The following is a 22865-nucleotide window of genomic DNA, read 5'->3' on the forward strand; positions in this document are numbered from 1 at the left end:
CTGCATTCTGCTAATTTATAAAAAGCAGGATGCTGTCAGATAAAATTTCACGAACATGATCTACAAACCAGACTGTCAAAAGTGAAAGGTGCTCCGGCAGCACTCAGGGGCCACGAATGCATGAAACCGCTGGGAAGGTTTCCTGTGACTTTGGGAAAACAATGTACGGTGAAGGGGCTCACGTTACCTTGATTTGCAAGTTACTGTGAGGTCACAGGAAATCCTGAAATGTTTTCCACATTTTCTTTTATACATTTTATGTCAAATTTCCTGCAATTGAAATCATAAACCCTCCTACTGCTGGGATCTCTTCTGAAGGAAAGGCGATCTTGTGACATTCCCCCATGAACACCTAATAACTCAGTTCCTACTAGTGCAACAAGAAGCTGAAAGGCAGGACTGAAAATGGACGACGATAAGGCTGAAATGTCAGATGCCCTCACTCTTTCAACATGGAAACCAAACTGATGTCATTAAGACAACCCTAAAAGTGCATTTAATCTAATGACAGCTGACTTTTCTCTAGAATGAGAGATAACAGAAGAAATGATAGACTGTCCCACAGACATAAGCCTACCATTTCCCCAAATCTCTCATGCAAAATGTATTTGTGGATTTATGCTCTAATTTTAAAACGGTACTTTCTATACGGATATTCGTAACATGATTCACACTTCTGACAACCATATTTTATTGTCCTCATGATGTTTATGATAGGCTAAGTCCGATTTAAGTAAAATGTCCAAGTTTAAAATATTCCCTCAAGATTTATTACAATGGTGGAATTTAAAAATAGCTTTTAAATGGTCAAATGCTCTGTTCTACGATAAATCCAAGCTGAACAATTCAGGTTCATTAATGAATACTAATGTTTAAGGCTTGTGGCATGGTGAGTTATTAAGCTGCATTACCTCTCCTGACATGTCAGGGGCCATCGGAACAGCGGGCCACAGAGATGAGTAGATTCCAAAAAACACCACCCAGAGTGCGATGCTGCCCCAGATCGCTATGTGGCTGAACTGTGAAGGAAGGGAATCAGAGTCAAATGACTTTCAGGTAGACGGAGTACACAGACATGAATAAAGCTTTCACAAATTCCCTTATTAATTTTTTACTACAGCCATAAAATATTATCTATGGGCATTTCCAAATAATTGGGCCTCTGTTTTAACTGGATCTTTCATTAAGTGCTAATCTCTTTGCATAACAGTTAGGATGCTTGTGGTGCTGGCATTTGGGACTGGTCTTTCTCTACCTCCTTTGGTGGGTCTCTCTTCTTCTACTCTTATTTTTGTAATCTCATACCAGCTTTGAGCTTACTTGATTTTTTTCTGGGCATGTTCTCCCTGAAAGGTGTCAGACACTTGTGTGAATACTATGTGTATACTCACAGCAGTCAAGTCCAAATTTTTAGTGCTAGTCTTTCCCCTGAGTATCAAACTTAAATTTTCTTTTCTCTCCTCCCTCCCTCCCTCCCTCCCTCCCTCCCTCCCTCCCTCCCTCCCTCCCTCCCCTCCCTCCTTCCTTCCTTCCCTCCTTCCTTGTTTACTAGGTCTCTCTACCTGGATGTGAATATACTTCAACGCAAAGGTATCTAAAATGGAACTTGCTTTATCTATACTGGATATTTACAACCATCTGAGGACAAATCTTTTGCTAATATTATTATTAATCTCCAGAATCATTTTGCAATGGGTTTTCTTCCAAATGCCAGTCCTGTGACACATTCTATGAAGAAAAGCTTCCTTGCCAGAAAGCTTAAAAGCCTCTCCCCTTTCTGGGGTCTAAGAAGTCTTCTGGCAAATAAACTTGCTTTACTCAGTGTTTCCAAACTAGAATCCCCGGTTCTACCTCCTCCATCCCTGACCCACTGCAATTAGCAACCTCTAGAAGGAACTAGGGTTAAAGGATCCATAAAGTCAGAATACAAACTACAAAAATACTTCAAGTGTCAATAACACATAAGTAAATGTGACATTTCTTGGTTGCGATTAGAGGCACGCTTACCCATGTCCAATAAGATGTTTCCAATCCAGCTTTCAAACACACAGTTATCACCACAAACTACAACAGAAGGGAAAATGTTATTTTTAAGTAAATAATGATAGTTTGTAGAATGACTGAAAGTGAGATTTATAAGGAACAGGTATCTCTGAAGTAGACGATTGAACTAGATTGTTCACAGAACCTTGAACGTGTAACAAGCAAAGAATCGAGTGAACTAGCTGGTGGCTGAACGGTATGATTGTGACTGGCCAGAACTGCTGCCCATCGGGTAGCACCACACTCCCGCCTCCCCCACAGCCTTCCAGTCCATCCGTGCGGCACTGGGGCATGTGTCCGCCTGCTTTTGGACACTTCAGGAATGGTGACGGAGGTGACATCTGTAGGAACTTGCGTTTTAAAGTTTGCTTTAATTTTGTTTGTACCATCTTTAATATTTAGGGCCCCTAGTTTCTGAATTTTAAAGAAAATTCTAAAAGTAATATAACCGGATATTTAGAAACCTAAACACTTACTTTGACTTAGTTTGTAACCCTACTTATTGGAAACTCCTCGGAGCAGGATATAAGAGCTTGTTATGTGATGTAAACACCCACTCATCACTGTCGGTGACTGTGCTACTCATTCTGAAGCAAGGGAACCAGGTTTAACGGACCTCCCTCTTTTCCATAGGACGGCTAATGGTTAAGTAGACTTGGCCTGGAGTCAGACCATTTCTGCTTAAGCCTCCATCATTTATTAGTGGTTTTGGTTAAGGAACAAGGTAAGTTACTCGACATCTCTGTGTCTCAGTTCCTTCATCTGTAAGCTGGGACTGATAAAACCCCTTATTGGGATTTGAGTATAAAACACCAAGAACAGTGCTTAGCATCTACTATTATCATCTATTTATCATTAATGAAATTTCAAACACTGTTAGCAGTGAAGGGAACTCTGGGCACGTTGCGTAGTTTGCAGCGATGGGAATGTGACGTTGGTGAAATGTCCCCAAAGAGTGGAGATGTCTTTCCCATTATAGTCACAAGACTCTGGAATAATCCATGAATAATAGTAAAAGCAAAAAAGTGTTAACAAGGACAGTACAATAAAATTGAGGGAACAGGGAAAAGGAAGAGAAGAGGGCAAAGAGGGGGTAATATGAGTAAAGGGGGAATAATGAAAACAATAGCAACCAGAGTCCTATAAAGCCAGTGAACCTAAATGACAGTTTGATAAGCTAATATATAATAGTCTCTTACTAATCAAAACATCTCATTTTATTCTTAAAGGGAAGCACAGCCAACCCTTAAATCCAGAAATGCATGCATTTAAATTTGAAAATAACAGCACATACAAATGGATTCCACTTTACATGCAAACTAGGCAAGTGTCCTGCACTCACAGTGTAAACAAAGTTTCCCAACAGCAGATAATCCGAGGTTTTCCCGTTTCCAAACACAGTACCTGCACGCAAAGAGAGAGAGGCACGTTAGAAGAGAAAATGAAAGAGTTCCCTTCAGGGCTGGAAAGAAGTACTCGAAGTCATGAAGGGCAAGGGCCTATATGCAAGATTGATAACTCTATCATCTAAAGCTATTGTTTAGAATGGGAGGGCAGATAAACTGCTACCCAGAAAAGGTCAAGGTAAAGGAGTTCATCATCACCAAGACCTTAATACATGCAATATTAAAGAGACTTATTTAAGAAAAAGAAGGTCAGAAATACGAACAATAAAATGACAACTCACGACTATCAACAACTGAACTTGAAAAAGCAAAAATGAACTAAGCAAACAACTAAAACAGGAACAGAATCACAGAAATGGAGATCACATGGAGCGTTATCAGTGGGGAGGGGGAGGAGCAGAATGGGGGCAAAGGTACAGGGAATAAGAAGCATAAATGGTAGGTAGAAAGTAGGCAGGGGGAGGTTAAGAATAGTATAGGAAATGGAGAAGCCAAAGAACTTATATGTATGACCCATGGACACGAACTAAGGTGGGGGGATGGTGGTGGGGTACAGGGCAGAAGGGAATAAAGAGGAGAAAAGATGGGACAACTGTAATAGCATAATCAATAAAATATATTTAAAAAAGGAAGCGTTCCCTTGAGAATCCTTTCAAAGGTAAATCAACGTGGAAGTAGTGAATCAACAAAGGGAGCCAAGGGCCACACAAAGACGGAGCTAGAAATATGGCTAAAAAATACTGTAAGGAGTCTCACAAAGTTACTAGAAATCGGGGTCACACGTTAAACACACATTTCCAGTGGCCAATATGAAGAAGGGAACCTGACTTACTAACCAGCTCTCAGGGTCCATGAGATCAGGGAAAAATGAAACTGACTGTTCAAGCCGAGCTTGATGCTCTGAGCGCTGAGACGGGAGAGGCCTCTGAGCCCTCAGCAGAGAGCTCTGATCACAACGCCGACGAGGGGCTCAGGGGGCCTTTTTACTATCTCCTGATAAAGCCTGGCATTGGACCAAAGGGACTCGTAAGAGCAGCCCAGAGACAGCTGAGGAGCACCACATGATTCCAGGCGTACGGCTCTCAGAGGATCTCGCTCAATTTCGGGCTATAGCATAGGTATTTCATAATTCCAGTAGTAACGGATGAACATGGCTTTAGATGAAGGGAGTGGTAGCTCACGTGTGAAAGCACTAGTACTGATGTAAAAAAATCACATTAAAGTTAAAAAAATAACCGAATAATTCATTGGTATCACCAAACACTTTAAAACCCATAGTATGTGTGACATACTATTTTATACATACACACAGTCGATGATATTTATTCAAAGCCTGATATGTAAGAACAAAACACGTTAGACTGCAGTGGGGGCTGAGTCAGGGAGAGGGGTGCTGGGAGAGAAAGGCGAGACGGGTAGGCATCGGAGGCACAGAGTCTGGTCCTGTCCTCTTGGGTCCTCCTGGGTAATTCATATTCAGTCTCCGTGGAACTTGGTTTCTTCACGTAAAAGATGGGGTGAGACTCCCTACCTATCAGGCCTTTTTGGTTAAAATGAGGTGACATATGTAAAGGACCAAGCAGGATGCCTGGCACATGGTGGATGTTCCAGAATGTGACCCGTCCCTCTCTAAAGCGTTCAGGTCAAAGAGGCTGCCTGCCAGGAGCCCAGACATCCAGGAGACCACCTTTCTCTATGGGGGGATGCCATGATTATGGGCGTAGGGTCTGCTGTGCTACGTCTTGTGGGTATGTTGCAGACGAACTTGCAAACGTTTGCAATTAATCTGCAAATTTCCATGAAAAAAATCAACAAACTCAGAAATCTCTAAAATAACTGAAAATATCTTGATTACCTCTGCTGATTACTTTGGTTAGCTCCCTTGGCCAATGTAAGCAAGTTATCAAAAATAATCATAGTTGGGCCCAACTAAGCCTTCTAATCGCCATTGGTTCATCACAAGGAAAAAACAGAAATTCATTTCAAGATCACACTGAGGAAAAAAAAGCCTCCTTTTGGGTTTGTTAGGTATAGCATTGGGATGATTCAGGTGAATCATTCATTCTCATATTTTCTGGTCTCTGGACCCTTAAGAGTCTTAAAAATTATTGAGGGTGCCCAAAAGCTTTATGAAATTTCTAGCTATAGTTACCAAATTAGAAATTAAGGCAGAATGTTTAAAAATATGTACTGATATGTTTAAAAATAACAGTAACTAACCCAATAAATGGTACAATGAATAATAAATTTTATGAAAAATATTTTCCAAAATGAAAAAGAGGAAAAATAGACATGGTTTTACATTTAAAAAATCTCTTTAGTATCTGGTTTAATAGAACTCAACCAAATTCTCATTGTTTTTCTGAATATATGAGGGAAATCTAACTTCCCAGTGAGATAGTTATAAAGGCGGGAAGTATTTTAGCAATCTTTTCCAATAACTGGGCCTTCTTTGGTAGCAGATCAAGACTCAACAAGCAGTTTCTTAAAGAGGCAGAGATAGTTCCTTCAAGGTTAGTTGCAGGGTGGACTTTGGGTAGTCTCTTACATTAAAGTGCATCGGTCCACTTGGCACTCGGCATGGATCTTTTACCCTGCATGACACTGGAACCCCAGCTCACAGCTCCAAGGGTCCACAAGGCTCTTGACCCTGACACACCGTGGCACTTTGGTATCCAGCGGAAGTGCTTCAGGCGTACTTCCCATGTTGTCACACAGAATATGAGTCAGATAGGTACGAAGTGTAGAGACTTAATAAAAGTACTAGTTTTAGAGTATCTTCAAGAGTACTCTTAAAGTGAAACTGACCTTTTTAGTGGCTTTTTAAGTGTGGGTACTTGGCAATGAGGAATATGACGACTGTGAGTACAGTGGCATCTGTTGTGCCAAAATACCAGCAGTTTTACTCACCACTGCTCTTGTGTCAGCAGTGAAAAAGATGAATAATATCTTGATAATATTATAAAAAATGTGAAGCTATGAAATTCTGACCTCATGGACCTACCGGACCACCCAAAGGTCTTCGGTATTCCCAAGGGTCTACAGACCGTACTTTGAGAACTGCTGAAGTATGTGAATAAGTAAGCTTACTTGAAAAAATAAACTTTAACTGGAGAACTTGTCTAAGGTCAAGAAATTCTGAATTGTACCCTGGCTTTCAATATCCCATAGCTCCAAAAAGTAATCCGACTCTCCATCAACTGGTAACTGGGTAACAAAACACGATAGAGCCATCGAATGGAAAGTTTTTCAGTCACAAAGAGGAATGAAGTACTGAGTCACGCTGCAACACGGGTAGACCAAGGCCACACATCGCATGCTTCCATTTATATGAAAGGCCTAGGGCAGAAAACTCCACAGAGATAAAGAGTAGTGGTTACCAGGGCCTTGGGGGAGGGTGGGGAGAAGTGGGAAGTGACTGCTAATGGGTATGGGGTTTCCTTTATGGAGTGATGAAAATGTTCTGGCATTAGATAGTGGTGATATTTGCACTATTCTGTGAATATACTAAAAACCACTGAATCGTGTAATTTGAAAAGGTGAATTTTATGGTATGTGAATTGTATGTCAAGAAAAAAAAATCCCATTGTGGTTCTCCTTGCCTGTGGAGTCAGTATTCTATACTTTAATCAGATTTCTTGCCACACTTATTTCCATGGCCTAAAAAATGAGTGGTATTTACTTCTGTACTGCAATGAATAAAGGCACGAGATAAAAATCTCTGATGTCAATAAAATAATAAAAAAAATCTCTGACGAGGACATGAAACCGCCACCTTCTGCCGCAGGCTCTCGCTAACTAACTTGTTGTGATGTTCCAAGTGTCTACACGGAGCCGGGCTCTGGTTTAAGTACCGTACCTACAACAGGACACTAAATGAACAGCTTCCCGACTTTCTGGAGCTCTCGTTCTAACAGAGGAGGAAGACAGTAAGAAATAAGCAGAGATACCAGACCTCGCTAGACAGGTATCGTGAAGAAGATACAAGACGACAAGGGGAAGGAGGGACAGGAGCAGTGAGGACAGTGTTGGTGGCTCTTTTGGATAAAGGGGACCTGAGACGGCCTCTCTGAGCACAGACCTGGGGAGTGAGGGGGCAAGCCGGCAGGGCTGTCAGGGTGCAGAGTGAGGAAGTACACGGGGGGCCAGCAGGGGGAACAGGGAGGGGGACAGTGGGGGGCAGTCAGATGGAGGAGCCAGCCAAGGTTGGGGCTATGGATTCTGTTCTCAGTGTGATAGAAGTCTGTGGGTGTTTTAAAAAGTCCTCACCCGAGGATATGTTTACTGATGGGAGAGAGACTGTTTGCCTCCTGTACACTCCCTGACCGTGGATGGAACCTGCAGCTTAGGTATGTGCCCTTCTGGGATTTGAACCTGCAACCTTTTGGTGTACAGGACGATGCTCCAACCAAATGAACCACCCAGGCAGGGCAGTGTATGGGTTTTTGAGGAGAGAGGCACCTGGTCAGATGCACTTATCACAAGGACCACTTTGGCTGCTCGAGGAGAATCGACTGTAGGTGGGCAAGGACGCAAGGACCGCCCTGTCTCCTGTGGGCAATCATTAACTCACAGTCAGGGAGGCATGGCCTGTATCATCGAGGAGCTGACAAATTCTTGGGTGGAGTTTTCAATCACGATAGTTCCGGAGCAGAGGCCCTGGATGGTCGGCTGTCTTCCTCAGAATCTTAAGGCAAGGTCTGCTAGCAGCAGCACCAGCTTAAGCATCGCAGAGTCTTTTTCTAAAGTGGCTACTTAATCATTTTTATGTATATAGGAAATTCACCATGATCCTACCTTTCAAAACTGACAGAACAATGCCACTTCCTTAAAAGAACCAGAGGAAAAGCTTACGCTCCAAGATGAACACGAAAACAGATTGAAACGCTTGTTCAAGACAGCAGCTCCTGTCTACTTGAAAATATCAGCATGTCTGATTAGGTTCAGTATAGAGAGCGTGATACAAGCCTCATAGGTGTAATAAAATATTAGCACTATTTTCTTCAAACAATACATCAACACAGGACCAAAAAAAAGCCCTAAAATTTAATTCTCTGCAAGTTGGGAAAACATGAGAAGTAGAGAAGAAAGGCTTTGCATATATTAAATCACTTGGCTCCCAAAGGAATAATAAAAATCTTCAAAGTGCGTATGACTTTTGGATGCATGTATTTTAGGTTAAGGAATACCATATAATGAAACACTGCCATAACTTTTAACATATATTGACAATGAATTATTTTTCTAAAAAAAGTAAAAAGTCATCTCTTAGCATTCATATCCTTTCTACTTACCATACTGAAGGGCTTTTAGTGGAAACCAAAACAGAATAACTGAGTGGAAGAGGCCATTTAAACAATGAACCCAGAAAACCTGAGGGAAAACAAAAATCCATGAGAACCACTTGCGATCAACTAGCTCCGTGAACTCTGACCTTTCTTTTTATCCGGGAGCTAGATTCACAAAACGCGCCTCCGTCGGGCCACCACTGTGAATTCATAGAGCTGACAGGCACTTTCTGCCTCTTAGACCTTCATGGGTCATTTATTCATTTTTATGTTTCTCAAAATGTTTTTCCAGCTTCACTGACATTTTTTTCTACCTTTTAAAACCAAGCATTAAACATTTAAAATTCTGCTAAAAAAGAAAAAAAAAGTAAGATAATGCAGAACCTGGAATTCTTTTGACTGGGACTATTTTCACAATTTCAGAAGAAGAGACTTTTGGAAAGATCTCACTGGGTGAAATTCTTACTTTCTCTTTCCCATGTGCCGTAGAAGTGTAAAGTTTTCGATGGTAAGGATAGAATGCATTCATATTCTTTCTCTCTCCATATATGTATGTGTTTATGTATATATATTCACATATTATATACTAAAAGTAGCTGGTATTACATTTAAATTGTATCATTCCCCAGTAAAGCACTGTACTAAGAAAAAATATAACTGAATTTATAAAAGGCTTTCATAATTTTTAACACCTGTCAACATCGAACTTTGCACAATTATAATATCATTTAATAGTTATTCCTTTCGACATCAATTGTATTTTAAGAGTAAGAGAGCAAGCACCACTGGCACTTTCTTTTGCTTTGTAACCTGAATATGAAGGATTAATTTATAGGAACATTTTAGAATTCTTATGGCCCTTTGAACAATTGCAGTTTGTCATTTAAAAGTGATTCTTGCAAACAAAACTTATGCTAAATAAAACTGTCATGTATTAATAGTTTTAAGCTGTTCAAACAACAGAAATTAAGTTGCCTGCCTCCCAAAATTTTCCACTGTGATCTCAATCTCCTTTGTTAGTTCATACAGCCACACTGGATTGTATGATCCAATTTACGCTCCAATACATTACACATTTGAACTTGTGTTACTCATTAACCTTTGTCTCTTCCCCTCACTATGTCATTACCACAAGTTTTTATTTGACAGAAAGCACAGGTGGGTGCAAGAAAAATTAGTTCTACTTTTCCATTTTCCTGACCGCTACTTATTGTCACATGCTAATCCTTTAACCCCTGTCATGACCTCTGAACCTCCGACCCTTTTTACCATAACAAACGTAATCATCGTCATTCAGGGTGACAATGCCTCTCCACTGGGGACCCACAGCAACCGCCGGGTGTACAACTCTGCATTTTGTAGCCATTTGTCCCTGAATTTTAAAACACTGCCATGGGATTTAATCAAAGAATTTTCACTGAAATCATTAGAAAGATCCATAAACCCTATTAAAAAAATGGTGGGCAGCTCCTGTATATGTAAATACTGAAGTAGATACCGAAGTAGCGGGGTGGGCAAAAGTAGGTTACAGCTGTTCATATGGAGGAAGACAAATGGTAAGATAAATACAACAAGAAAAATCTCTAGCGGACTCACAACTGTGAATCTCATTTTGCCCAGCCCTGTGTAGTCTATCTGGACTGATCTGATGATTTTTGGTGATGCATGGGCTCTGATAACAATGAGATACTTTGTGAACAACAACAACAACAAAAAATAGTAAAGTTTGCAAGGACAATGCATCCACATTAAAACTATACTACCTGCTACACCTTCTCCCTGGCCACAAAACCATGTCGACACTGCGACATGCAAAGGGCATGAAAGGATGTACCTTTCTAGGACTGGCTTTGAGTAATCCTGTGAGAAGCTGTGATGATAAGTGAGAGCCCCATGGCCAAGTTTGCGGCTGAGAAGTTAACTCTCTAGAGAGCACTGTGGTGCCCGAGTCACAGTAGTTTGGGGACCTGGGGCCGAGGTGGATACAACATTCTCGGTCACTGAGAGTTACTGTTAGTACACCAGCACGGCTGGACCATTCCTGGTTCTTAGGTCACCTCCTTGGCTCACAGACCACTGTGGCCTGCCATTTAAAAATACCCACCATAGGTAATGGAAAACATTATGGCAAGGTGGTGGAATTTAATACAATTGGGTTTCATAAATAAGTTTAAAACATCCAGAATGAAAACATTCAAAAATAGAAGCATAGACATTGCATATCATAAATAGCAATAGTTTTAAGAGACTAATAAAAATACTTTTCAGAACCAACGGTCTAAGTCCAAGAATGCTTCATTTTTTTTAAATTAACCAAATTCAGGGATTTAAAATAATGCCGTGAAGTTGTGTGTATGCGCACACCTGGATGTGCATGCACAGCGCATTCATGAAGACCTCGTCTCAGAAGGTGAGTAACATCCTGGCTGTAAACTCAACACTGACATTTATGGCATGAGGTTAGAGGCACTGCAACACCTGTTTCATTTTATTCTCTTGGTATCCTGAGAGGAAATGTCCTTCAAGAGCTTTAAAAATTAATAAATATTTAAAGTATCCTACACTAACTGTCCTAAATTCAAAACACTGAATTGAGGTCACATACAATTATTACCAACATGCTAACGAACATAGACTATACTAAACGGGAAAAATTCAGGGAAGATGTATTATATTTGTTACTTTTATTATAGTTTCCAAATGGCATCTATTTAGGCTGTTAGAAAACTAAAAGTTTTTTTCCTCATACTAATCTGAAACCAGAATTACTAGAAAATGCGACTGGGAACACTTTCAGGGAAGTAAGCTGTGTGGAAAATGAGCAGTTTCTATCGCTGGGATGAACCAACCCCACGGATCAGGACGTAACAACAGCCCATGCCGCGTGAGGCCGGATGTAAACCCAGAACATGGTTTTAGATAAAATGGTGGGTATTTGATCTTGTATTTTAAATTTTATGGCCTGGAAATACTGAGAATGCTGACTAAGTGAGTTATGTTCCAGAGACTATACTTTTTAATGCTCAGTACAAACAATCTAGTATTCTAATAAGGACAAAGTCAGTTCCCACAACTGCGAAGTAACAGAGAATGCTCTGTCACCCTGCACCACTGTGCACATGTAAAGACCGTCCTTGCCTGTCTTGGGTGACTGACCCTTCTGAACGGCGGCCACCTCCCCACAGCGCTGCCAAGACAGACAGACAAGTCAGGGCTCCAAAGACACTCCCGGCTGTCTGCCAGACCCAGTTTCCTGCTGCCTGGCAAATCCCAGTGAATCGTGGTTACATTTTCATTTTATAACAAAATGCACCAAAATCTTATCTGTCTGTATCTGAACCTTAGGCAAATCTGCCTTGCCAGGGTAGACACCCTGGAGCTGCTCCCTTCACTTTGGAAGAGGACCAGATGCCCGAGCAATCTGAGCAGTAAAGTGAGACCCCTGTGCCCACGCGTGCCGGGACATCGAGCCCTACCTTGGTGTTGAAGTCCAGGGCGTTCTGAGACGTTTTGTACAATTCGGGGTACTTCAGCATGTTCTCTTTCCTGCACGATCTCTCAAAGATCCCGAGAGTTAAGGGAGGCATTGCTGTGAACATCTGAAGGGCACACACAGGTCATTACACCAAGCAGCCAGAGGCAGGGTGAACCTTCATCCCAAAGTGCTGGGTAAAACAGGAAAAGCCACAGGTCCCAAACTTACCACATTATAAAGACCTATACACCATCTCTCAAAGAGGATCTGTCCTGAAAAGCCATTAACGAAGGCGAACCAGATCTGGAAAGAAAGCCCAAAACCCCCCCAATTAGAACACACAGAAATGAGTGCATTGTGTTGAATCTGTTGTGTACTCAACACTGCATAACAGCCTAATATGTGCATGCCTGTCTGGAAAATGGCATTTCTTTGCTTTACTTTTTAATTTGAAGGAAGCTTTCACGAAGGATCTTGTTATTTAAGTCAAAATTGGTTCCACTTGTTGAATAAGAAAACCAACAACATCACTAGGCAATCATAGGTTTAAAAAGTTTAAATATAATCTCATTTTTAAAAAGGCCCTTCAGGGACTATGTTTTATGCCATTAAATTTTTAGAACTTTATTTCCCTTTTAAAATATGTCCTGATAGTTATTTGAAGATTATTGTTTTTTTATTATAAAATAACATGTTTATTTAGAAAGTAAAATAATTTCTGGTAATAATACCATCATCATCTGTTTTCTTCTGTGTTAACGGTATTCGTCTAGTTCATTTATGTAAGTTCAGAAACTGACCTGACAGGAAACCTGCCGGATGTGGATCGCGCCGTGTCCTGCTCCCCTGCCTCCTAACATCACGTAACACACGTTTTCTTAAGTTGTTACGTAGCCTTTAAAATGATGTGAATGGATGTATGATCTCTATAGAGGGCTATAACTATGTCTGGATATTTAGCTCGGTTCCAGTTTTTGCTATTATATATAATTCTGAACTGAATATTCGTATACAGAAGTCCCACACATTTCTATTTCTCTAGAATGAGTTCTTTTAGTTAATAAAAGGCAGCTTTATTGAAATATAATTGGTATACAAAAAACCACACACATGTAATGTATATACCTTGGCGAGTTTGAATATATATATATGTGCCTGTGAAACCGTCACCATAATCAAGATGACAGACATAACACCACCTCCAAAAATGTCCTTGGTGCCTCTTTGTTTTTGTTCATTTGTTTCTGTGGGTTTTTTTTTAGGATGAATTCTTAAAAGTAGAATTAATGGGTCAAAGTATATGGACTTTTTAAATAGTTCTTGATAATTACAGCCATCAGAATATGAAATATAAATTTATATGTTAAAATATTTTATAACAGATTTATGCTTTGATAAAAATAGATTTTTATAGAGCATAATGTTATATATTTTGTAATTCTCTTAAAAACAGAAATCTTAATGTTGGATACAAAATTAAGAGGGAATATAGAGAGATTTTACCCAATATGTTTAAGGCAAATGGTAGCTTAGAGTGATATTAGTAAATCAATAATTCCTACATTATTTAAAATGTAATTAAAATCACATTGACCTGGAAGACCAAAAAGCTGGCCCAGCAATGAGATTACATAAACACAAACACAAAACCAAAACATCAAAAACAACAAAAAACCTGTTTAGAGGAAAGCAGGCTCGACATGCCCGTCAAGTGAATTTTTGAATTGGAGTTGCAGGGACTTCGCTACACTTCACGTTTCATTTAACCTCATTATGGAAGCATGAATTGCTACAAATTCACCATTTATCAATATGTACCCAGGCGGGCCTCCCCATGAACAGTTTCTGCACCCACATTGATCTTTCTCCTTTTTATAGCGGAAAGGAATGATTGAGCATGGATAAAAAAACGAATGTTTACTTCATGTGATGAAAAAAAAACAAACAAAAACAAAGTAGCAGTAGCACATGAAAAATAAGCCCAAATTGTGTTAGGGTTGTAACACACACGCACAAGCACAATAACAAAAGCACAGAAACTGGAGACAAATCTGATGTTGTTGCTTGCTTTGCCACATATATTTACAGAAAATATTTGAACATTTGTCCTAAACAAGGAGCCACATCATTCATTTGTGCATGCAAACTTGGAAAGAATTTAGCATCTTCGTGTGAACTTAAATTTATTCTTTAGGGTGGTGCTGCTGATTTTACTCTTTTTTTTAAGTGTTAAATATACATAAATTGACAAGACAGACTTGCTATTGGGTTTTCACGTCTGGCCTTTGTGAGATGTGGATTATGTAAATACATATTTGTGATGCTCTGAGTGATGGTAATGTTCTCTCTGAAGGTGACTGTGATCTGTTGTGGTATCACACTCAAAGAAGCTCTTAGGGGTTTCCTAGGGTATGATGGAAATATAAGGACTTTTTAAACCCAAATTTTCAATAATGGCCTCATTAGTCATAAAAATGCAGCCTAATCTTTGTTGGTCTGAAGAAAGCCGAAGTTATGTGCACAGCAAATTAGTCTAATGGGTGTGCCTCAGCTCAAGCCATCTGCAATCATCATCACTGAGTAATGTAAAAATTTATGTTAATAAATTTATTGCGTGTGAGTAATATTCACAAATGTGAACAATCTCCCAGCTTCTTCATAAAAAAAACAGAGGTGCTGATTCAAATGTGCTACTATGAGCTTGGAATTTAAGAGCCTCCCTTAATCTATGACTATTTACAAAAAGTTTCAAACTCCAAGCAACTTGCAAATAAACCAACATGTCTGTTTTTCATAGTTCATTTTAAAAGTGCATGAATTTACTGCTTTATGACAGAAATGCAGAAATTTTTAAATGGGTAGCAACAAATACATTTTTACCTTTTTATTTTTCCTACTGAAAGATGAGTACTTTTTAGAATTTTTCTTCCTGCATTTTAAAAATGTTAGTATTCTAATTCCCTTTTTAAAGAAGGAGACACCTTCCAACATAGTACCCTACACCTTCCTGCAAACATTTTGACATTCAAAAACAGAAGGTCTTTAACAATGAAGTCTCCCAGAAAGCTGATTTCAAGTTAGTCTGAATTTGTAGTTAAAAGGTATATTAGAAACACATCTCGCACTAAATAAAACAACACGTACATTACTATAAATACATAAAAGCCCCTCCTCTGACTCAGCCAAAACCAGAGATGCAGAAAGAAGACATCAGTTCCTCTGGAGAGGTATCTATACTATTTAAATTCACAGGAACCCACACCCCAGCGCAATGTGTGGGAAAGATATCACCTCATTGACTTGAATCACAGCTTCTAGAAATTAGAAACACCACATTGTTTTGGGATCTTACCAGAAAATCTGAATGCAACCAATCGATTAAAAGAAAAAAAATCTTATTTTGGTAGGAAGGAGTCAGCTGTCTCAAAGAAATTGGACACAAACCAAGTTAGAAAGAGCCAGTCATATCAATGCGCACCTAAAGCGGCAGCTGGGCGGCCACCGTTAAGCAGGCGTCTTATTCATCCACCTGCCAAATCTGTATTTATTTGTTTGGCTGTAATTTATGGCCACGAAGTAGCCAGAGAGTGGCATTCCTGGCAACATGGCAATGGGAAAAGCAGTTTTCACAGATAATCTGTAAAACCCATAGTGTTCCAGACTATTCCTTTATTAGCAAAGCAACTTCAGACCTGCCCCTCCTGGTGTTATTTCCAGAGGTCCGCGTCCCAGCAGAGGCGTGGCCGCGAAAGCTTTACACACAGTTTCCTGATGGAGCATTTCTGCATATTAAACAGCAGCTTACACACAGTCAGCGACTCCTCTGCTCCCACGCCTGATCAGCACAAAACACTGAAAGGGGAGACTGGAGACTGGCAGTTGTCCTCACTAGGGACATTCAGTGATGTGTTTTCTGTCTATTCATTCCCAGTATTGACATGAGCCATTAACATCTGCAGGGCTTGTTTTAGCTGGCCCACGTCGGGTATCTGGGAATTGATGGAAAAGGTCAATTTGGTTCCAAGATAGTTGAATTCTATTCAAAGTACATTTCCTTAAAGTGCTAAAAGAAAAATAACTAAAAAAAAGAGAGTTTTCCAATAGAGTGTAGGACTTAACTTCTTTTTCAGCATTTAAAGAATTTGGTCAGTGTTAAATATGAAGGGGATTTAAAGGCAAAGCCAAGTGAAATTTAGGGCTAATCAACCACAACTCGTATAATGCTGGATGAAATGGAGAGTCAGTTTTCCATCTGAGTTTAGTATATTTTATTTCCACTATTCGTACATTAGTTTTACCCACTTCACTGCCGATTGTCAATGATCTAAATTAAAAAAAGTTGAATTGAGTACTTTTATTTCATTTTATAAAATTAAGTTTTTGTAAGCAGACTTAATTGTTACCCATGGCTTTAAAGTCCCAGTATCTTCAAAACTATATGAAAATAAAGTATATAAATAGACATTATTTTGAAAGAGAAAAAGTATAATCAAAAGTAATTATTTCAGGAAAAAATCACAAATTTATATATACAAAAATAATATATATTTATATATACAAATATATATTATAATACATATAATAATTATTATATTATATATAAATATTATATTATCTTTTATATATACAAAAATAATATATTTTGGATTTCATAAGCTATTTTGGAGGTACATTTTGCTTCAAAACACAGACCAGTACAGGCCAATTCAGTGCAGTGAACAGTAAGTTTACAGATTGTCCTGTTGGTGTTTCCAAGTATTTGATTATTTTACCTAATGGGTTGGAACCTAGTTACAGATTTTTAGTGACCAATCAATAACACTGCCCGCACACCTGACAACGAAGTTTCAGTTTACAAGCTGACTCACGATAACAACTGTGCCCAGTCAGTGATCTGACAAAGAGATAAGCACCCCGACAGAGGCGCAGAGAACAGCGGAACCAAACACATGGCCGTTCCAGCTAACCTGCCAACAGGGCACATGTGAAATCTAGATTTCTTTTCTGTTTGTTTACAGTGTTACTTCTCTGGTGTCAAGTATGGGATGCTATTTTTATACAGCAACGGTTAGGGTGTGTCTCTTCTGACAGATGTGCGGGAACACCCAGCCGGTTAGAAGCTGAGGCGGCATAAACGACATGGGCAGGGAAGCCCTGGGCATGTGCACCTCTGGCAGGAGGGGCGGTGGAGGGTTTTCTTAACAAGCTACGGAGAGCCCACCTGCGTGCTCCGAGGAGCTGCAAGAGGAGCACGAAACTGATAACATGTAGAGCTTAAGTATATTACAAATACTCCTTCTGATGATAAAGAACGCATTAAGAACTTTATAGTGATTGTACATTGAAATGATAATACCGAATATACTGAGTTAAATAAAATATCATTTAAAAGTTAATTTGGGCTTTCATTTTTACTTGCTACTAACATGGCTTCTAGAAAATTTAAAATTATGCCCGTGGCTTGCATTGTATCTCTCTTGGTAAGCACCTGGAGGACAGGCAACAGGCTTGATTTACTCTGTGGTTGCTGAACGGAGCCTGGTGCCCGGCACCCACTGGGTGCTGTGTGCAACACTGTAGGACAAAATACACCCCTTTGGAAGTGCTATTCCTGGCCCAGGTTAAGTTTTCACTTAAAAAAGACATTTAATATATAAAATAGAATTTGGAATTTCTTGCTATCCAGACACAGGAACTAAATATTCTGGTAATTTTTAGATTAATTCCTCGTTATCTAACCTCTTGCTACCAACCAAACTCAGAAACCAAAACAGATTGGTAGCAAGGGATCCTCATATATACAATTGCCTAAGTTTGAAACGTAAGAACTACAAGATGACCAATACTAAAAAATCTGCTGATGTAGCCTTTCTGATTCTGCTTTTGCTCCCCCTGCCCCCCTCCCCCCATAGAACTGCTATCCTCAGTTTTATGTCTTTCAGTCCCTTCATTTTCTTTTAAAATACAACTTCTCTGTATGTATCCTTAAACAGTATATTATTTTCTCCTGTATGTTTTTGAGCTTCATAAAAATTCTATATAGTTTATAGTCTTTTTAAAATGGAAAACAATATTTCATTAGCAATTCTAAGTCAACATTTCTTACCAAAGCAATACCCCTTTTTTAGCCAGAATTTAAACATTAATTATTCTCTGTGGCTGACAACCATTTGTTCCTGGGGTGTCCAACCTTCTGATGTGTCTGGGCCACACTGGAAGAAGAGTTGTCTTGGGCCACACATTCAATACACAAACACTAACAAAAACAAAAAAATCTGTTATCGTTTTAAGTAAATTTATGATTTTGTGTTGGGTCGCATTTCTGGTCATCCTGGGCCACATGCAGTCTGTGGGCTGTGGGTCGGACACCCCTGTAACATGTTTGGAATTTATATAAAGTGGGCAAAGGGATTAATTGAGATGAGAACATGTCTTTATAAGAAAACTTCCTTACATTCTATGCAAGTAGCAAGGAATTAAAACTTAACCTGCTATTACCTCGATGATGTAGAGGACTATGTTCTTGTAGAAGCAGTACAAAATGCACTTGGAGACTCTGTTGTAGTTCCAGGCACCATGGACCATCAGTAAATTCTTCAAATACTTGAACTAAAACAAAGTGGGAAATGTCAGTATTTTCCTTTGCTGCGTGTCAGCTGACTGACACGACCGGTGGGCTTTGCAGAAATGATGCTGTACCTGAGCTATGGAGTAATCGGAAGAATTGGCTGCCTGGAGGCCTTCGTTACCGCTGATGCCGACACCCACGTGTGCCGTCTGGATCATGCTCACGTCGTTGGCTCCATCGCCGATCGCGAGCGTTATGACTTTGACTTGTTTCTTGACCATCTCAACGACTTCAGATTTTTGAAGAGGAGAAACCCTTCGATTAGAGCAAGTGATCAATTAGCTCTGTTTTCTGGGAGGAAAAAGGCATTCTGAAATGTCAATTGTCTTGAAGGACAGAAGAAGCAGGAGAGCCAAATGAATATGTAATTCTATGAAGAACGATTATGTTAAAGTCTTAGGTTTGCAAATGTTTGGTCCTCTGTGAACCTGGATGCCACTTCAAGGGAAAAAAATAACACTGAAGTCTTAGAAGCAAACCTCTAGGAGGCAAACCAAAGCTATGATAGACACCTTGTTAAGCACTGGTGTACCAGTTTACCAGTATTAGTTTATTGTTTTAGCAAATTTGCATTAACTTGTTAGAGAAATAATATCTGAGTTCAGAAATTCCATTACTTCCTAACAACATAAGCATTGCTTATTTTTCACTTTTGGATGAAAAAAGTCAGACAGGCTGTGGAACCGTAGTCCAAATACAACTAAAGCCCATACCATTTATGGAAATCAAAAGCTTTGAGCCACTGAAAGCTGATCATAGGCAATGTAATACACATTTAAAACTACTTAAAACTCTACTTAAATTATCAGTAGGAGATTGGCTAACCTCTTGACCTGTTCTCAGACACCATGGCCAATCAACCACAGTAAACACCAAACGCTTGGTTATGTAGTTCATGCACCTCAATTTTCCTTCAAAGCTACTAACGGCCAACTAGAGCCAAACGACCTTCTGCGTAAATGTGGATCAGGGACAGAGAACAGCAGAGCCCATACTAAAATCATCCTTGGTATTAACTTTGGATCAACTTATCACAGACTCTTAAGAAATAAACCCCACAATGACAGAAGGGTTCAAAGACAGAGTGTGTCATTGCACTGAATACATTATGTACTCTGCCTTGGCGATTTAGGAGAAAGAAGGAAAACCAAACAGTAAACTGGCTCGGGAAACTATAAAGATAGTAATTAAATACTGAGAAACAACTAACAAAGAGTATTTGTGAACAAGAAAAAAGAACTCAGAGCTAAATTCTTCATCAAGTGGAGTAGGTGTCTCAGAACATCCCCCGGAACATCTGGTACATCAGTTACTATTCTGTTTAAAAACGAAGATCATTACTCTGAAAGAGTCAACATCTTGCTCACTTCCTGGATTATTTCTTTGGGACGAATCCCTAGCAGTGGACACTCAGCACAGACACGCACTTTCAATAGGCCCTGCGGCCCTTCCGAAAGGCTTCCTTCAGCAGGAGCAGCTCTGGGTTTTATTTCAAGTTTGAGAATCATCACCTAAGGCTCTGAGTTGCGTGCAGGGTGAACCAGTCTCCTCATTTTGTGTACCTAGTGCTGATCCAAAAGAGGTGCTCAGCAAAAGGCTGCTATACGAAAGACTCATTTTCAATGTTTCTTTGGAGTTCCCTTCCGAGTCTGGCAATCGTGCGAAGTGACACAACTGTGAACACAGTCGGATGGGTGAGTGTCAGCCCATGCATGGATGGGCTTTTTCACTGTTAGCCCCTGTGTTTCTTTGAAGCAATTTTCATGTCATTTCCACATTTTATTTAATTTTTCTTAGCAGGCTAAATAAACTGGTAACCCTACTAGCTCTAGGCCAATGTTGTAGACCTGGAGTGTAGATGACATTCAGTAAAGGTCGATACTTAAATGGACTAAAAAAACAAATGGGGAATGGGCATGAAAAGAGAGGCTCATTTGACAACATTCATAGAATTTTCTTCACAATTTAACAGCCCTACAGTGTAAACACATGTGAAGTCGTGTCATCCGTGGGGCTAGAAAGCAGTGGCATCTGTTTCCTAAGTGAATGTGTCACAAAGGAGCCATCTCCACACCATAGCTAATGCTAGTGGTTTAAAGAAGCATCAGAAAAGAGCTGGATTAAACTTTGTTTTCTTTCTTTGTGGTTACTATGACCAACCACTGCTTTCTCTGCTGGACACTGCAATTTTCAACCCTCCCAAATTTAGAACTGGCTGCAAATCTTCCCCAACTCTTGTGGGTGTGGTTAACTCAGGTGTTAAAAACAGAAAACAAATCCCGGTGGCAAGAACAAGGTCTATTTTTTAAAAAATATCTGATGATGAGGTGAGAGACATCCCCCAATCACACCGCTCCTGTTACTCACTAAGGCATCTGCTTCTGTCATCAAGTTAAAGGAGACAACCGGGTTGGAAGAGGACTCAAGACACAGTGGAAACCTCGTTATCTGAAGGGTGTGACGTAGCAGCTGGATGCTAAATAGATGTCAGATTTAAGTGGGGATTCATAAAAAATAAAATATACCTACTTCGAATGTTAACTCAAAATATAAATGTACTCGCATGTGATGCAGGGCAAAGAACCTGACTTTGCCTAGGGGTCTGAGTTTCAAATTCTGCATATTTTGGTTGTAGGAGCCTCCCTCATGAGGTACCTACCATCCATGGCTGCTTTCATTAAAGTGAGGACCAGAATGTAATGCTGCCCTTCGCCCAGGTTTATTCATCACCCACCCCAAACTCCACAGCAGATGTTTCAGCAACTCAAAAAGTCTTTCTAGACTTTATACCTGGTTTTCCTGGCAACAGTTTTGACCAGATTATTATTTTGAAGACTCAGGACATATTTAAGTAAGGGAGGATGACTTTAAGAAGCAGCACAGGAATAAACAGATTAGGGAAGAAGCACCCACTGATTTCCGGTGAACACCCTGTCCGCCCACAGAAGCCAAGGCAGGGGTGCACTAACAAGCACCCTCCCCACTCTGGCGTGATGTGCTGGGGGCACCCGCCAGCATGCCTTAGGAAGACCTGTGGTTTAAGGGGGCTCTGGGTACCCAAGCCAAAATCAGTTAAAATGATCCTCTATGTTTTCAAAGCATCCATTTAAAAACTTGTTCCTTGCTACAAAGGGGCTACAAGATGGCAAAATAAATGACAAGACATTAACAATGAGTGTGGCACAAAGATTTTTGATATAATTTGCAGTACTTGATAATGTTGGAGGACATAGAATTTAGATTGATGAGCTAGAATTTGACTTGGCCCTGACAAAGAAAGCTCATGGCAGGTAAAAGAAATAGCATATTGGCCCTGGCTAGCATAGCTCAGTGGATTGAGCGTGGGCTGCGAACCAAAGTATTGCAGGTTCAATTCCCAGTCAGGGCACATGCCAGGGTTGAGGGCCAGGTCCCCAGTGGGGGGCCACATGGGAAGCAACCACACATTGATGTTTCTTTCTCTCTCTCTCCCCGCTTTTCCCCTCTCTAAAAATAAATAAAATCCAAAAAAAGAGAGAAATAGCATATATTAAAATTTTTTTAACAACTCCATGTTAAAAATGGTCCACAATATATTCCTTCCCACTGTTTCATTCCTACCTCATAAAAGGTCACATATTTCACTCATGAGAGTTTCTTTTCTTTTCTTTTGTACACTTGCTTCCACATTTGTACAATTTCCATAATAGTCTAGAATGGCAATTTTCAACCTTTTCCTCCCAAGGCACACACAAACTAATCACTAAAGTCCTGCAGCACACCAAAAAACAGATTTCTTGCTGATCTGACAAAAAATAGGTATAATTTTTATTCATTCATACCAGACAGCTATCGTTGTGTTGGCTGTCTTTTTTTTTTTTTTTTTTTAATTTGACAATCCAAGGGAAAAGAGGTAAGTGTTCCTGACTAAGTAGCCAGGTACTGCCTGTTTTAACAATTCTTGCGGCACACCAGTTGAAAATTGCTGACCTAGAACACCCTCACCATGCAAGTTAATTCCTCCAAATGTCTGTCCAAATCCGCAC

The 22865-nt window shown here is 39.9% G+C and overlaps 1 protein-coding gene across 4 annotated transcripts in view; it reads right to left on the reverse strand.

Moving 5' to 3' along the window:
* Window positions 1-22865, reverse strand: part of ATP8A1 (ATPase phospholipid transporting 8A1) — a 216513-nt gene that overhangs the window by 29182 nt on the left and 164466 nt on the right. For all 4 annotated transcript variants that reach the window (XM_028505406.2, XM_036020088.1, XM_028505407.2 and 1 more), the window contains 8 exons: window positions 18912-19095; window positions 18711-18821; window positions 12441-12515; window positions 12214-12336; window positions 8744-8822; window positions 3386-3447; window positions 2008-2064; window positions 912-1019 (listed from right to left, as the gene is read on the reverse strand). In XM_028505406.2, the coding sequence (XP_028361207.1) occupies window positions 912-1019; window positions 2008-2064; window positions 3386-3447; window positions 8744-8822; window positions 12214-12336; window positions 12441-12515; window positions 18711-18821; window positions 18912-19095 (799 nt within the window). The remainder of the gene's footprint in view (window positions 1-911; window positions 1020-2007; window positions 2065-3385; window positions 3448-8743; window positions 8823-12213; window positions 12337-12440; window positions 12516-18710; window positions 18822-18911; window positions 19096-22865) is intronic.

The sequence above is a fragment of the Phyllostomus discolor genome, chromosome 1 (genome assembly GCF_004126475.2).
Source record: "Phyllostomus discolor isolate MPI-MPIP mPhyDis1 chromosome 1, mPhyDis1.pri.v3, whole genome shotgun sequence".
NCBI lineage: Eukaryota > Metazoa > Chordata > Mammalia > Chiroptera > Phyllostomidae > Phyllostomus > Phyllostomus discolor.